We start from the raw sequence: 12,327 nt of genomic DNA, 5'->3' as shown, positions 1-12,327 counted from the left end.
CCGAGGCTTTGAAGCCGCCATCGGGTTCATGAAGGCGGCCTTTCCGCCAAGTGCGGATCGAGGCTCGCGAAGACGTCCCAAGGCTGGCTGGCTGTTGACCACGTGACCGGTTCGGGGAGCCGCTTCAGATTGTTGCTCGCGCCCTTTGATGGAAAATGCAAAGTGTTCTTGTAGCATTTCACTCAGAGACTGCAGAAGTACGGTCAACTACGCACTTGGAATTCTGACAAAAGAGGGTGCTGGCCCAAACTGAAACCGCATTGAGGTTGACCGCGGCAGTGCGTGTCTTTCCAGGTCCTGGTTGATACGTAGACCCGTGGGCTCCAATCCTCGGGGAGGATTTTGTCGGATGACTAAATGAAGATGCGGTTTATTGGTCTTTTTATACGGTGATGTTCACCTTCCCATTTTCTTCAACGGTGAGGCGTTTGTGTTCCAAAGAAACTGAGTACAATACTGTATCCCAGAATAACTTATGTGAAAGGTTTACTGACACAGAATAAACATCATATTTGGCCACTACACTTTATGCCGACGAATTATTTCATCATATATATATACTTTTTTTTCACTCCCGCAAGTCAAAACGGACGCGAAAATCCTTTGTGCCTCGGTGCATCCCACTGATCAAGATGCAGCTGGCTCTCAGTATACATCCGGCCAGCAATCGATTTCGTGTGCGCATGAAGCATCAAGAATTCTGTCAATGAACCCTTGCTCGAATTAATGGTTCGAAGGGGCTTCATCTCGCCGTCATGACTTTGCGGTAATACTCTGTTCTCAAACTTGGCTCGAAATGAAGAAAAATCTATTTCTGTAGACAGGCGCGTTGAGAAGAAACAACAAGCCGAAGTTGCTGTTGTTTCGCATCGGACGCATTTGTCTGCCGCACTTGAGCATGACGAGCACATTCAAGCTGTTAACTTGAGCTTTTATCGTTGAGAAAACGACGCGCTTTCAAATTGCCGAGAAAATACACGAGGCAGATTATTGGAAACAAAGTAGATTTGAAATGAATCGCGCATCTTTGGCGCGAGCGGAATTGCTGCTTGTCCTTGTTTCTCATCGAGCTCCGTCAATCGATGCACTCCGGCCCGGATGCGCAATTGCGAATGCGCAGAAGAAAGAGAAAAGACTTCACGGCGTGCTATTTCCCTTCAGACAAGTAGTTTGTTGTTGTTGTTGTTGTTGTTGTTGTTGTGTTTGTTCCACAAATCAAGATGCGCCTCCGCCGTCTTTTAGGCGTTTGCTTGCTGGCACTCATCACGGCGACGGCAGCGGGTGCGAAGAAAAGTTCAAAATGGGTCAAAGTCAATGGCGGGCAGACGCTTTCAGCAACGGGTTGCCTTTGTTGTGACGTCCTCAGCTGAATATGACGTCATGGTGGCCATCCCCGGAGGCAGCATGAGGAAGAGGAGCTCCGCCGGGGCCGAAGACGAACACGAGACCGAGATTCGACTTTTGCCTTTTCTCTTGGACAAAGGGCCCGTCACCAACGCGGCCTTCAGGTCGACACACGGCGGGGGACACGTTCACATTTCGCATTTTCACACGGGCGTCAACATGAACCGTTCCTTTCAGACAGTTCGTGAGGGACCAAAAGTACAAAACGGAAGCTGAGAAGTTTGGCTGGAGTTTCGTCTTTCGGGATTTTGTGTCCGACGACGTCAAGAGCAAAGTGACGCACACCATTCCGGTAATCCCCCCCCGCAATCTCCCCAAAAAGCTCCTTTTGCCGGGGCGGGGCACGCTTCCAACTGAAAAGCCATTTGCGTAAAGTTCCCATTTCGATCGGTCATGAATGAACAACGTTTCTCGTGGGTCGCGCGGGAGCGGCGGGCGGAGTTCAAACCGGACGCTGAAGGGTCGCGCGGTTGTTGGCCAATCGGTTGCGGCTTGTTGGGCGGCCGTCCGGCGAACGTCGCCGTCGTCTCGGTGCTCACCGTGTCTTTTTCCTTTTCTCCTCAGTCGGCTCCATGGTGGCTTCCTGTCCAACGGGCCTTCTGGCGGCAGGTCTGTCTGTGGTCCTTTCGGGTTTACGATTCCCCACCCCCGGGCCTTCTGCTCACGTGTCGTCCCCCCCGTCAGCCTGCAGGTTCCGGTTCCAGCATCGGCGCTCGCCTGGACTTCCCGGTGGTCCAGGTGAGCTGGAACGACGCTCGGGCCTTCTGCAGATGGAAGAGGAAGACGCTGCCCACCGAGGACCAGTGGGAGTGGGCGGCCAGAGGCGGACTCGCGCGTAACAAACACACCCGCTCGAAGCGCGACGCGCCGTGTCCGCGATAGCTTTTTCGGCTTGCGCGTGCGACCCGGCGTTCCCGCCTTTTGATCGCAGGTGCGAGTTTTCCGTGGGGGAAGAGCTTCCGGGCCAACAGAAGCAACCTGTGGCAGGTGAGCGAGACGTCGGCGCGGGCACGCCGCGGCGCCATCCCGACCTTGACGTCAAACGGGGCGTGCGCCCGCAGGGCTCGTTTCCGGACGGCGACACGGCGGAGGACGGATATCACGGCCTGGCTCCCGTCGACGCCTTCCCGCCTCAGAACAAGTTCGGTAAGGCGGGATGAAGGTGAGGGCGATGATGAACGACGACCGGGATCTTTCTCCGTGCGTGCGTGCGTGCGTGCAGGGCTGCTGGATATGTTGGGGAACACGTGGGAGTGGACATCCAGCCCCTTCCCGGCGCCGCCGGGGTCCCGTCAGCAAATGTTTGTGCTGCGCGGCGCCTCCTGGATCGACACGGCCGACGGCTCGGCCAATCACAGAGCGGAAGTCGGCGCCAAGTGGGTAACGCTTTTCAACACGGGCGAGTCCCGCGAGCGTCCCATTCACGTTCCGAGTCATCTCCTCGAAGTCGCCTCGCTCGGTTGTTTATGAGCCGCCTTCCGCGGCGCCGTGTGCGGCGAGCCCGATGAATCCCGATGACCAAACGCAGCGAAAATGCGCCGTCGGAATCAAACGGCCGGCTCTTCTCGGCGATCGCGCGAGAATTCCTTTTGCCGGTCCGGACGAGCGCCGCGTCAACGGTTGAATGGGAATAGCCGAGCCGAGCCGCGCGTGGGCCGCCTTGCCGAAAAATGACGTCGTCGCGTACGCGCCTGGAAACGAAGGCGGCGACGGGAGGGGCTCGTCCTCGACGGGAGGGCCGCCCTTTAAAATGGCTTGTAACTCGCTTTTCATCAAAAGGTTCCTTTTGCAAAACTGGCCCCGCGTGACCTCCGTGTCGATCGGGCGCCCGTTGTTCGCACGTCACGTGTCGACGGGTGACCTGAGATCTCCCTCCGCGAGCGTCCGCGCCGAGGCGGCTCGTATTTCGAGCGGCCGACTTGAAAAGTCGCCCCGGTCGCCTCGACGCGCCTTTCTCGTATTCCGTTTGCTTGAGGTCCGAGTTGTTGGCACGCTGCGGCCTGCCCGCCTTGGACCAAATCAAATGGACTTTGTTCCTCCCGAAATCCGACTTGCGTGGAGCTGACCCGACACGTGCCTCTTCGCCGCCGTCATTGGCAAAATGTTTCTTGAAAAATCCGACAATGGGATTTTCTGCATTTTGCCTCTGTCGCTGTTGAGGCGTACGCATGATGAGGACGATGATGGGTGGGCCTCTGTCATCTTTTCCAGTTGGTGAAGGAAGCGGCGCAGTTGGTGGCTGACGACCCCCCCCCCCTTTTTTTTCATGCCCCTCTCTCAGTCAGGCACGATGGTTGTTTTGTGTTTTGGGCAACGTTGACCACGAGGTCCCAACCTGATCGGGATCGTCTTGGTACTTGTCGCTTGCAGGATGGGCAACACCCCCGATTCGGCCTCGGATAACCTGAGCTTCAGGTGCGCCTCCGATGGCCACGAGAGGAACGCGCACGCAGACTTGTGAACCGCAGCCGCCGCGCGCCGATGACCACGAGGCGGGGCCGCGGGAAGCGCGTCAGAACTTTCCGGCGTCCATCGCGGGGAGCGGGACAAATGTCATCCGGTTCCACGCTGACTCGACAAAGAAGAAGAAGAAGTCGGGCGTGAGTTGAAGACCGCGCCTCGTCGCCGGCAGGTCCGGCGGCGCAAAATCTGAGTTGAAAATTTGCGGCCCGCCTTCCAGTCATGCCAGCGTCAACGAAGTGCTTTTCAAATTCGAGACGGCCTTTCAAACGCACCCGGAGAGTTTGTCAGCTCGACATTTGGCCTTTGGCTTTCCCAGCTTTCACCTCCGCCAAGGAACTTGCTTGTGTACAACTTCCTGTTGACACTTTCCTCCCCCCAACTGCATCTTTTTGCACGTGCGTTCGACTGGCTGACATTCGCACTCTACTTGCGGCGTCACTCATCAGGAGAACAGGCAGTGAATAAATTATAGCCGCGACTCGAATTCTTTTCATCATCTGTTCATTTTCCCAATGACTCCAATTCACTTCAATCAATTTCATTCATCGGGTAGGAAAAAAAGCCCAAAAGACTTTCCCTTACTTTGGTTGGATACGAGGGTTGGTCTCGCGTGGCCTGGAACTGGTCTCGTTGGGAGCGAGCCAAATTGGGGGTTTGAACCATTTTTGGGTGTAATTTGCAGAATTCGGAGGACTTTATTTTGGAACGCAACATTGGATTTGTGTCTTTGGTTGGATTCTCCCTGGTGCTCTTGTGTGCCCTAAGCTCGCTTTCAGGGAAAAGATTTATTTCTTTTGGAATGATTTTCCTCGTAGTGACGATGGCTGCGGCGCCCGGCTCGACTTGTGTCGTTCCGCGCGTAGGCCGGCCTGACCGCAATCATCGACGGGCCTCGGGCGCCGCGCCCCGTCCCGGCCCGAGGCGGCAAACAAAACAAAACAAACGAGTTTGGGAGCATTCTTGGCGCTGGGAGCTTTACTCGAAGCGCTCGGCTGCCCGGTCGTTGTTCCCTTGGCGTCGCGTCGCGATGGAGTACTCCCGGGACCTGGACTTCGCCGACCTGAACGAGAGTCTGCGTCCCCGTCCGCGCCTGAGCGCCAGCGAGCAGCTCTACTGCTCCCTCAGCAGGGTGCCGTCCAAATCGGCCCGACGCGAGTCGGCCGAGCCGCCGCGCCGATCCGCCTCGCTCTCGGAGCCGGAGGACGACGGCCCCGACGCCGACGGCGCCGATCGCGACTCGGGCGTCTTCGCCCGCCTCAGCCCGAGGGGGGACGCCGACGCCGACGGAGCCCCGCGGCCGGGGCGCTCCGAGTCTCCCGCTTCGGACGGGGGCGATTCCCCGTTCCAGAGGAGCTTCATGACTCTGCCCGACCTCATCCACGGCGGCAGGCCGCTCGGCAGGCGCAGGACCCTGGGACACGTCAACGACACGGTACGCTCCGCAGATTGCCGCGAGCTCAGCTTTTGCCGCGTCCAACAAACTTGCTGCTATTGTTGCCCCCTCCCGCCTTATAACCCAAAGGAAGCCAAAAAAAAAAAAAAGCGACCGTCCCAGCCCAAACAAGACGTTAGAGGGAAGCTTTATGCGCGCACCGCTTCGGGAACGTTGCCGTCCTTCGACGTTTTGAAAGTCCCCGACGCGATCCCGGTGGTCGCGGCAATGGCGTCAAAAGAGTCCCGGCTCGTCCGATTCTCTTCACTTCCTCGTTTGACGCCCCGCGCGATGAAATGATTCGGTTCGCCGATTGGTGCGAAACGGGCGAAGGAGGTTTCTGTCCCGCGGCAAAAAGGGACCCTCGGCGAATACAAAGCGGGGCGCTCGGCGTCCGAGGAAATCATTCAAATCGATGGACGAATGATCAATTGAAATGCTCGAGGGGTTTGAACTGCGGCTTCGCAGTCAGACTTGGGACGGGGCGGCGGCACCGCCTCCGGCACAGGTGGCAAACGCCGGTCGGATCGGCCCGACGTCGAACCCGTTCATTTGAATCGGGTGTGTTGCGACGGGGAGAACACGCGGGACGACACCCGCGGCCCTTCGCGCGGGAAATAGTCCGATCGAGTCCATTCAACGCCTTCGAAAAACGGACGCCGCCGCGGGCCGGCTCCTTCCGAGCCGAAACCCAAAGTCCGCCCGGGAGTCGGTCGGCGAGAGCGACGCGCGTCCCCGCGCTCGAGCGGCACCGATCTGACGGCCACTCCGTTGCAGCTGAAGGAGGTTCGCCGGGAGGTGGAGCTGTCGCGAAGGCGCAGCATCAAGCTCAAGGCGCAAGTGGACAAACTGCAGGAGAGCCGACAAGGACCCGGATGGAGTCGAGACCGAGAGCGGGTAAGCGGCGAAGCGCGCGGTCGCGACCTCGGGAAGCGACCGACGTCTTCCGCGTGTGCTGGGCCCCGCGCAGGTGACGGAGGAAGTGCTCTCCATCCTGCGGCTGATGCAGCTCATGTCGGACGACTCGGGCTCGCCCCCCCGGGAGCCGCCGCCCCCGGGAGAAAACCGCCTGGACGCCGCCCTCGCCCAGCTGCAGGACATCGCCCGCAGAATGGCCGTCAGCGGCATCGCCAAAAAGGTTTGCGCGCTTTCCGCCGTCGTCGCCCCCACCCTCGGTCGCTTCCGGGTCGCCTCGCGTGCGTTCCACTCATTTTTCTGCTTCCGCTCGAGTCGACTTGGTCTCGGGCAGGCTGCGCGACGCCGTGCAGACCCCCCCTGGTCACCCCTCGGGGGCCCTTTTTGTTGTTGTGCCCGTTCGGCCCCTTCCCGACCAAGAGCAACAAATGCCTGGGCGTCTTTGCGCCCGAGTCACGTGGACTCCCGTCCGGGACTTTGCGTCGCGTCTAAGCGGTTTTCCGAAGGACGACGTTTTGAAAGACGTCGGGCAGACGTCAAGCCCGATTTGCAAGCTCACGAGAATGTTGTCCGGCCTCCTCCCGGCATGCGGCGAAGTGGACGAACCGGCAGTCCCGGCTGGCGCACGCACACCGCATGACGCCTTCCGTTGTGTTGTTTTTCCTTCAAGTGCGAGTGTGCGCGCGTGTGTGACGTCAGGGTGAGAGAGACGCCCGTTGGCGTGAGAAATGCCAACGCGAGCTCGCGTCTAACCTAACGTGCGGCGCTGCGTTCAGGACGCCGGGTCGGCGGGAGGAAGCGCCTCGGAGGACGGCGCCCTGCTGCAACAGGCGCTGAGGGATCGAGACGACGCCATCGACAAGTGAGTGGCCCGAGCGCTCGCCCGGTCGGCTTCGCCCGGCGGCTGACGCGCGCCTTGCGCCGGTGCTCGCGGCAGGAAGAAGGCGATGGAGACGGAGCTCCTGCGCAGTAAGTCGGAGATGATGCTGCTCAACAATCAGCTGCTGGAGGCCGCGCAGAAACGCTTGGAGCTGTCGCTGGAGCTCGAGGCCTGGAAGGTGAGCCGGGGGGGGGGGGGGGGGGGGCCCTTTTCCGTCGGTCAAGAAGGGCCCAAAATCAAACGCCGACTGCATTGTGACGAAACCCGTTTGCGCTTTTGCCGCTTGAGCAGGAGGACATGCAGCTGTTGCTGCAGCAGCAGCTGCTCCTGCAGCAGCAGGTGGAGCAGAGCCAGAAGAAAACGTCGCGCATGGGCATCCTGAGGAGGAGCAAGGCGCCCATGCAGCGGCCCGCCAACTTCCCGGTGGCGCAGGGCCCCCCCGCCTCGCCCGCCTTGCCCGACTCGCCGGCGCACAGCCCCACCCAGAAGTTCTTCGGCCGGGCCCCGCCGTCGTCGCCCGCCCAGGCCGCGCCCACTTGGAGGGACAAGTGGAAGAGGGGCAACGGGGCCGGCGGGGGGCGGCCCTCGCTCGAGGGGCCCCAGCGCAGGGACGACGACGGCTTCCAGGTGGTCTCGCTCGACTGACGCGCAAACGCATCGCCGACACGCCGAAAGCCGCCCCTTTTTATTCCACCGGCGGAATAAGCAACCCGCCGACCATCGCGCTCAATAACGCGAGCGGGACAACAAAGTGACTTTTTCTTTTTTTGCCGCAGTTTGCTTTGGTGACGACTTGGATCGTAAGTAAACGACGCCAGCCGGCACGTTCGTCGGCCCTTTCTTCTTCACCGCACGGCCACAATATCGATTGGCGCGCGCGCGTAGAAAACGTGCACTCTGGCCCTTGAAATCAAGTTGAGCCCAAAGAGAGCGAGCCTCGCTCTCGCTCGACTTCCAAAACATCGCCGGCCGGCGACAACACTTCATCAGAGCGGCACTTCCAACTGGAGCGTAGGCGTGGAACTCCGGCCCTCCGTGTTTTCCAACTCTCTCTGCGTCGCAATCAGCTGCGCCGACTGCAATAATGGGCGAGCCCTTCGGAAGGCCAAGATGGAGGCTCTCATTTGAATCAGGTGTGTCGCCACAGGGAGAGGTGGAGCGCGCGCGGGACGGCCGGCGGCAGCTTGACACCCTCAAGCGCGGGCCTCCAAATTCAAGGCCGCATCCTCCCAGTTTTGCCTCTCGGCGGCAATTGGCGTGCCGACCTTTGCTCCGTATCAGCTTTGACTTTGGAAAACAACGAGCCCGCCCGTAGGTAAGCGAGTCTTTTTCAAAGAAGCTCGGTGAGCACGACATCGCTCGAAGTACTTAGTTCACAAACAATGGTTTGACGAATCCACTTTCCTGCAAAATACATTTGATGCGACTATGAAATGGGATAACGGGTCGATTTGAGAGCGAGAGCCCGAAGCTGCTCTTCGTTGCCGTGATGGTTTGCGCACAAGCCAAAAGGCGTTGGTTGGTTCGATTTTATTTCCCCTTTGTCTTGGCTTTTTACACTGCAGTGTACACGCAAGGGTCAAATTTCCAGCGTAGTAGCGCATCGCGCCACCACATGTCGGGCAGCGGCGAGGCCGAAGCGCGCGGCGTCCTCGCTTAGCGGCGGGCAGCAAAAAGGAATCGGCGATTGTAACTTGCCCGCTACCATTGCTTTTTCCCGCGTCACAAACATTTGGAAGCAAGTTTGTTGGGGAGCCCGAGCGCCTTCTCCTTTTCCTTTGCCCAAAGTGATGTTATCCCAAAGTCTCCCGTTTCTTGACGGCGAGAAAGTGACAACGTTGCGTCCGGAAGGCGTCGCCACCATCATCGCGTGTCCCGTACAGCGCCAACAAGATTGGCGTTGCGGCATCGGGCGGAGCTCTAGGACTGCAGGAAGGAGATGACGGAGCTGATGAAGTCCAAAGGTTTGTCGGCGTGGACCCAGTGGCCGGCGTCGGGGATGTACTGGATGTCGGCGCGCGGGAAGAGCCTCTCGATTTCCGGGTAGTCTTCGGAGCTGCGGGGAGAGCCGAGGGACACGCGAGACCACGTCGCTTATTGGCAAACACAGGAAGGGAGAGAGCGCCACACATCGATGGGCGGACGGAGAGAAGAGGGGGGGGCAAAAGAAGGAAAGTGTGTCTGACAGAGACAAGCGGAGGGGGCGTGAGAAGGCCACAACGTCATACCTGATGTAGCCAGAAGAGGCTCCGCCCAGGAAGAGGGTGGGGCCGTGGTAGGCGGAGCCAAAGGCGGGGAAGCCGCTGACGTCACGGAGATGAGCCGAGATGGCGTCCAGGTTGAGCCTCCAGACGTAGCGGCCGTCGCGCTCCACCAGGTTGCTGAGCAGGAAATGCCGGACCGAGCGCTCCTGAAAGATGACAAAATGGCCGCCCATCGGCAGGCAGGAATTTCAACACCGTCCTTTTCACACCCCCCCACCTCGATAGTCCGCCGGAAATGCCGTGCCGAGTAGCGATGGGCGACTGAGCGAACGAGTGGCGGCAGTCGCGCCCCGAGTGACCGGTTGCTGCCTTGGTCCTGTGGCCACGCTTGCGACGGAAAGCGCTCCGAAGCGCAAACGCCCTTCATCTTTTACAGACACCCCCCCCCAAAATACTTTTTGGTTTGTTTTTGTGGGAAATGAGTCCAGCTGAGTTTGCTACCAGACACACGCGTGAGGGGGGTCAATTCACAGCGCATAACTGCAAAAACTCCCAAGTCGGGTCACTTGAATCTCAAGGCAGAGCCGGTGTTGATGGACTACAACATCCACTGCAAAGTGGCCGTGGTGACGGACGGCGTCGTCGGGAATGGCCAGGAAGGACCGCCCGCCCCGCCCGCACAGCCTAAGCCTCGACGTCGATGGCGGACCATCAAGCCGGCGCGCCGACCTTGACCGCGCGTCGCAGCTGGTCCTCGGCCACGCGTCTGGCGGTGGAGCGCGGCAAGTCGCCGGAGACGTCCACGTCCCTCATGGCGCGCACGTAGGAGTGGAAGTCGGTGGCGGTGTCGCTCCGGGCCGGGCTGACGTCCACCACCACCAGCCGCTCCACCAGCGCCGGCTGGAAGCGCCGCGCGGAAACAAGGAGCGGTCAGCTTTCAAATGCCGTCTCGCGGGACCGACGCCAGGCTGAAGCCGACACCGGCAGCCCCGCCCGACGATCGCACGCGCGCGCGTTCCGACCTGCGTGATGGCGGCGGTCATGGCCGTCTTCCCGCCCATGCTGTGTCCGATCAGGACGCACTTGTCGATGCGCAGCTGAGCCAGAAGGTGCGCCAGGTCGCCGCTCATGGCCTCGTAGGTCAGCTGGGGGTCATGCGGGCTGTTGCCGTGGTTACGGGCGTCAACCGTCAGCACCTGACTGGACAAAAGGAACTTTTGCAGCAAGCAACCGCCGATATAAAAGACGCTTCCAATTTTTTTTTTTTGGGGGGGGGGGGGCGGGAAGCACGGTGTCGCCTTTGAAGCGGGAGTACCGGCGCGCGTCCCACGTCTCCGCGTTTACCTTTCGTCCCGTCCGCTGCACCAGCGATTTGGCGATGGAATGAAAGTTGGATTTGCTCCCAAACAGCCCGTGCAGGAAGTTGAGCGGCGCGGCGGCGGCGGCGGCGGCGGCGGCGGCGCTCTCTCCGTTGCCGTCGAACACGTCGTACGTCAGGTCGACGGGGCTGCGACGACACAAACGCGTCAAGGCGTCTGGAACTTGCGTCGCTCGCACACGGAGCCGAAAAGCGGTTCTTATGTCACGCGAGCGAGCGGCCCGGCGCCAGCGAGATTCGGCGACGTCGCTTCTCGAAGGAGTCCCCATCGTCAGCACCCTTCCAAGTGGAACGTCAAAGCGTAATAACGCAGCAACGTTTCGTTACGACAGCGACCTTCGAGCGACGCGACAGGAGCCAAGCTAGCTCGACACGCAACGACCGCAGGTGACGTCATTGACGCGAAACGTCGGGCTGCGACCGGTCGAACGAATGACACGGGACCCTTTCTTCATCCCGTGAGGGGAATCGTCATTCTCGTCCGCGAAAGGCCCAACGTGACAATTGCCTTCGCGCGAGCAACGACAAAGACTTTAGCCCGCTGCCGAGCGCGAACTAGCCCGGTCTCAGCGGACGGTTAGCGGCCGGCCGCTACCTGGCGCCCGCCGAACTCGCCGAGCTGGCCTCTCTCCGTTCGGCGGGAAGGCGGCCCGACGTCCGGCGGTGGCTTCCGTTCGGAAGCAGAAGCGGCGTCCTGCGGACCAGGCGACGCAGAGCGCTCATGGCGGCGGGCGGCGGGCGGCGCGCTTCGCGAAGACGACGACGACGACGACGACGACACTTGGACTCGACGTTAACCGGGCCGCGCGAAGCGCAATCGCGCAAGCCTCGTAAGCGCGGCCGGGCTCCGAGTGAGAAGCGGAAAGCCGGCTCAGGGACCGACGGAGGCGCGGCCGTGCGTCATGACGTCACGGGAAAAGAAGCGCACAGGCGCGGACGTGCCGGTCACGTGGGTGGGGGCAACGCACAGACGGTGAAATCAACCTCGCGCGATATCTGTGGCTCTCGTCTGAGTCAACTCGGTTGACGAGAAACGAAAGCCCACCCGCCTCGCTTGCACGAGTCGCGTCCACCGACTGCATTCGGAGCGCGCAGGCGCAGTCCCCTTTCTCGGCGCACTGTCACGAGTGTTCTGTTTTTGACCAACAGGTGGCATTGGAGAGCTTCTCATTTGTTTTCTTTTAGCTTCTCATACGTCGTTGCACGTGTTGCTCATCACGTCATTAGTTGTTTTTTTTTTTGGGGGGGGGGGTTCTTTTAAAAAGAGCGCCTCGCCGACCACTCTGGGTCGGGCCTCGGATTGCTTTCACGTGGTTTTTGCTTCTGCCACGGCTTTTGGTTTGTTGCTTTGTGACTTTGGTTTCTTGGTGTTTTTCGGATTTTATTTGTCGCTGCTGCTACCTTCTCCAAACGTCTAGGCGGCGCCAGAGGGTAACGCTGCAATTTTGCCTCGTAAGATTAGCACGGGGACTTATTTCTTTCAAATGTCTTGATGATTCTTCTTGAAAAATTCTTCTCAAGTTAACGTGGCTTACTCTCAAATGGCTTCCAAAAAAGGAGCATCCCAGCCTCTTTTTTTTCTTCCAATTTACAGATGGGCCTCCCAGCCAAGACACGGCCAGGCTTCCGCCAGCCAAAGCTCGCATCAGCC

The 12,327-nt window shown here is 59.9% G+C and overlaps 3 protein-coding genes across 7 annotated transcripts; 2 read left to right on the top strand and 1 right to left on the bottom strand.

The window, feature by feature from the left end:
- The first annotated feature begins 1,057 nt into the window (after window positions 1–1,057).
- sumf2 (sulfatase modifying factor 2) lies at window positions 1,058–4,348 on the top strand. 5 transcript variants are annotated; one of them, XM_019896918.1, is made up of 9 exons: window positions 1,061–1,281; window positions 1,367–1,508; window positions 1,582–1,696; window positions 1,969–2,013; window positions 2,089–2,239; window positions 2,336–2,391; window positions 2,466–2,545; window positions 2,627–2,780; window positions 3,775–4,348. In XM_019896918.1, exons 1-9 carry the CDS (start codon window positions 1,221–1,223, stop codon window positions 3,805–3,807), a joined length of 837 nt encoding a protein of 278 aa, XP_019752477.1. In that variant the 5' UTR covers window positions 1,061–1,220; the 3' UTR covers window positions 3,808–4,348. The 5 variants fall into 5 exon arrangements, with proteins under 5 accessions (XP_019752473.1, XP_019752474.1, XP_019752477.1 ...); XM_019896917.1 differs by having other exon boundaries at window positions 1,064–1,281; window positions 2,466–2,550; XM_019896915.1 differs by having other exon boundaries at window positions 1,060–1,281; window positions 2,336–2,545.
- A 230-nt stretch (window positions 4,349–4,578) lies between these two features.
- bicdl2l (bicaudal-D-related protein 2-like) lies at window positions 4,579–7,928 on the top strand. Its single transcript, XM_019896913.1, has 6 exons — window positions 4,579–5,299; window positions 6,077–6,196; window positions 6,270–6,437; window positions 6,991–7,076; window positions 7,152–7,272; window positions 7,386–7,928. Exons 1-6 carry the CDS (start codon window positions 4,667–4,669, stop codon window positions 7,737–7,739), a joined length of 1,482 nt encoding a protein of 493 aa, XP_019752472.1. The 5' UTR covers window positions 4,579–4,666; the 3' UTR covers window positions 7,740–7,928.
- Window positions 7,929–8,611: 683 nt separating this feature from the next.
- On the bottom strand, window positions 8,612–11,645 carry abhd11 (abhydrolase domain containing 11). Its single transcript, XM_019896417.1, has 6 exons — window positions 11,272–11,645; window positions 10,643–10,805; window positions 10,321–10,494; window positions 10,028–10,198; window positions 9,323–9,504; window positions 8,612–9,150 (listed from the first exon to the last, which is right to left on the bottom strand). Exons 1-6 carry the CDS (start codon window positions 11,397–11,399, stop codon window positions 9,015–9,017), a joined length of 954 nt encoding a protein of 317 aa, XP_019751976.1. The 5' UTR covers window positions 11,400–11,645; the 3' UTR covers window positions 8,612–9,014.
- Between the last annotated feature and the right edge of the window lie 682 nt (window positions 11,646–12,327).

Source organism: Hippocampus comes, unplaced genomic scaffold (assembly GCF_001891065.2).
Source record: "Hippocampus comes isolate QL1 unplaced genomic scaffold, H_comes_QL1_v1.1 scaffold22, whole genome shotgun sequence".
Classification (NCBI taxonomy): domain Eukaryota; kingdom Metazoa; phylum Chordata; class Actinopteri; order Syngnathiformes; family Syngnathidae; genus Hippocampus; species Hippocampus comes.
Note: the sequence above shows the minus strand (reverse complement) of the source record. Positions and strands in the feature narration are given on the sequence as shown.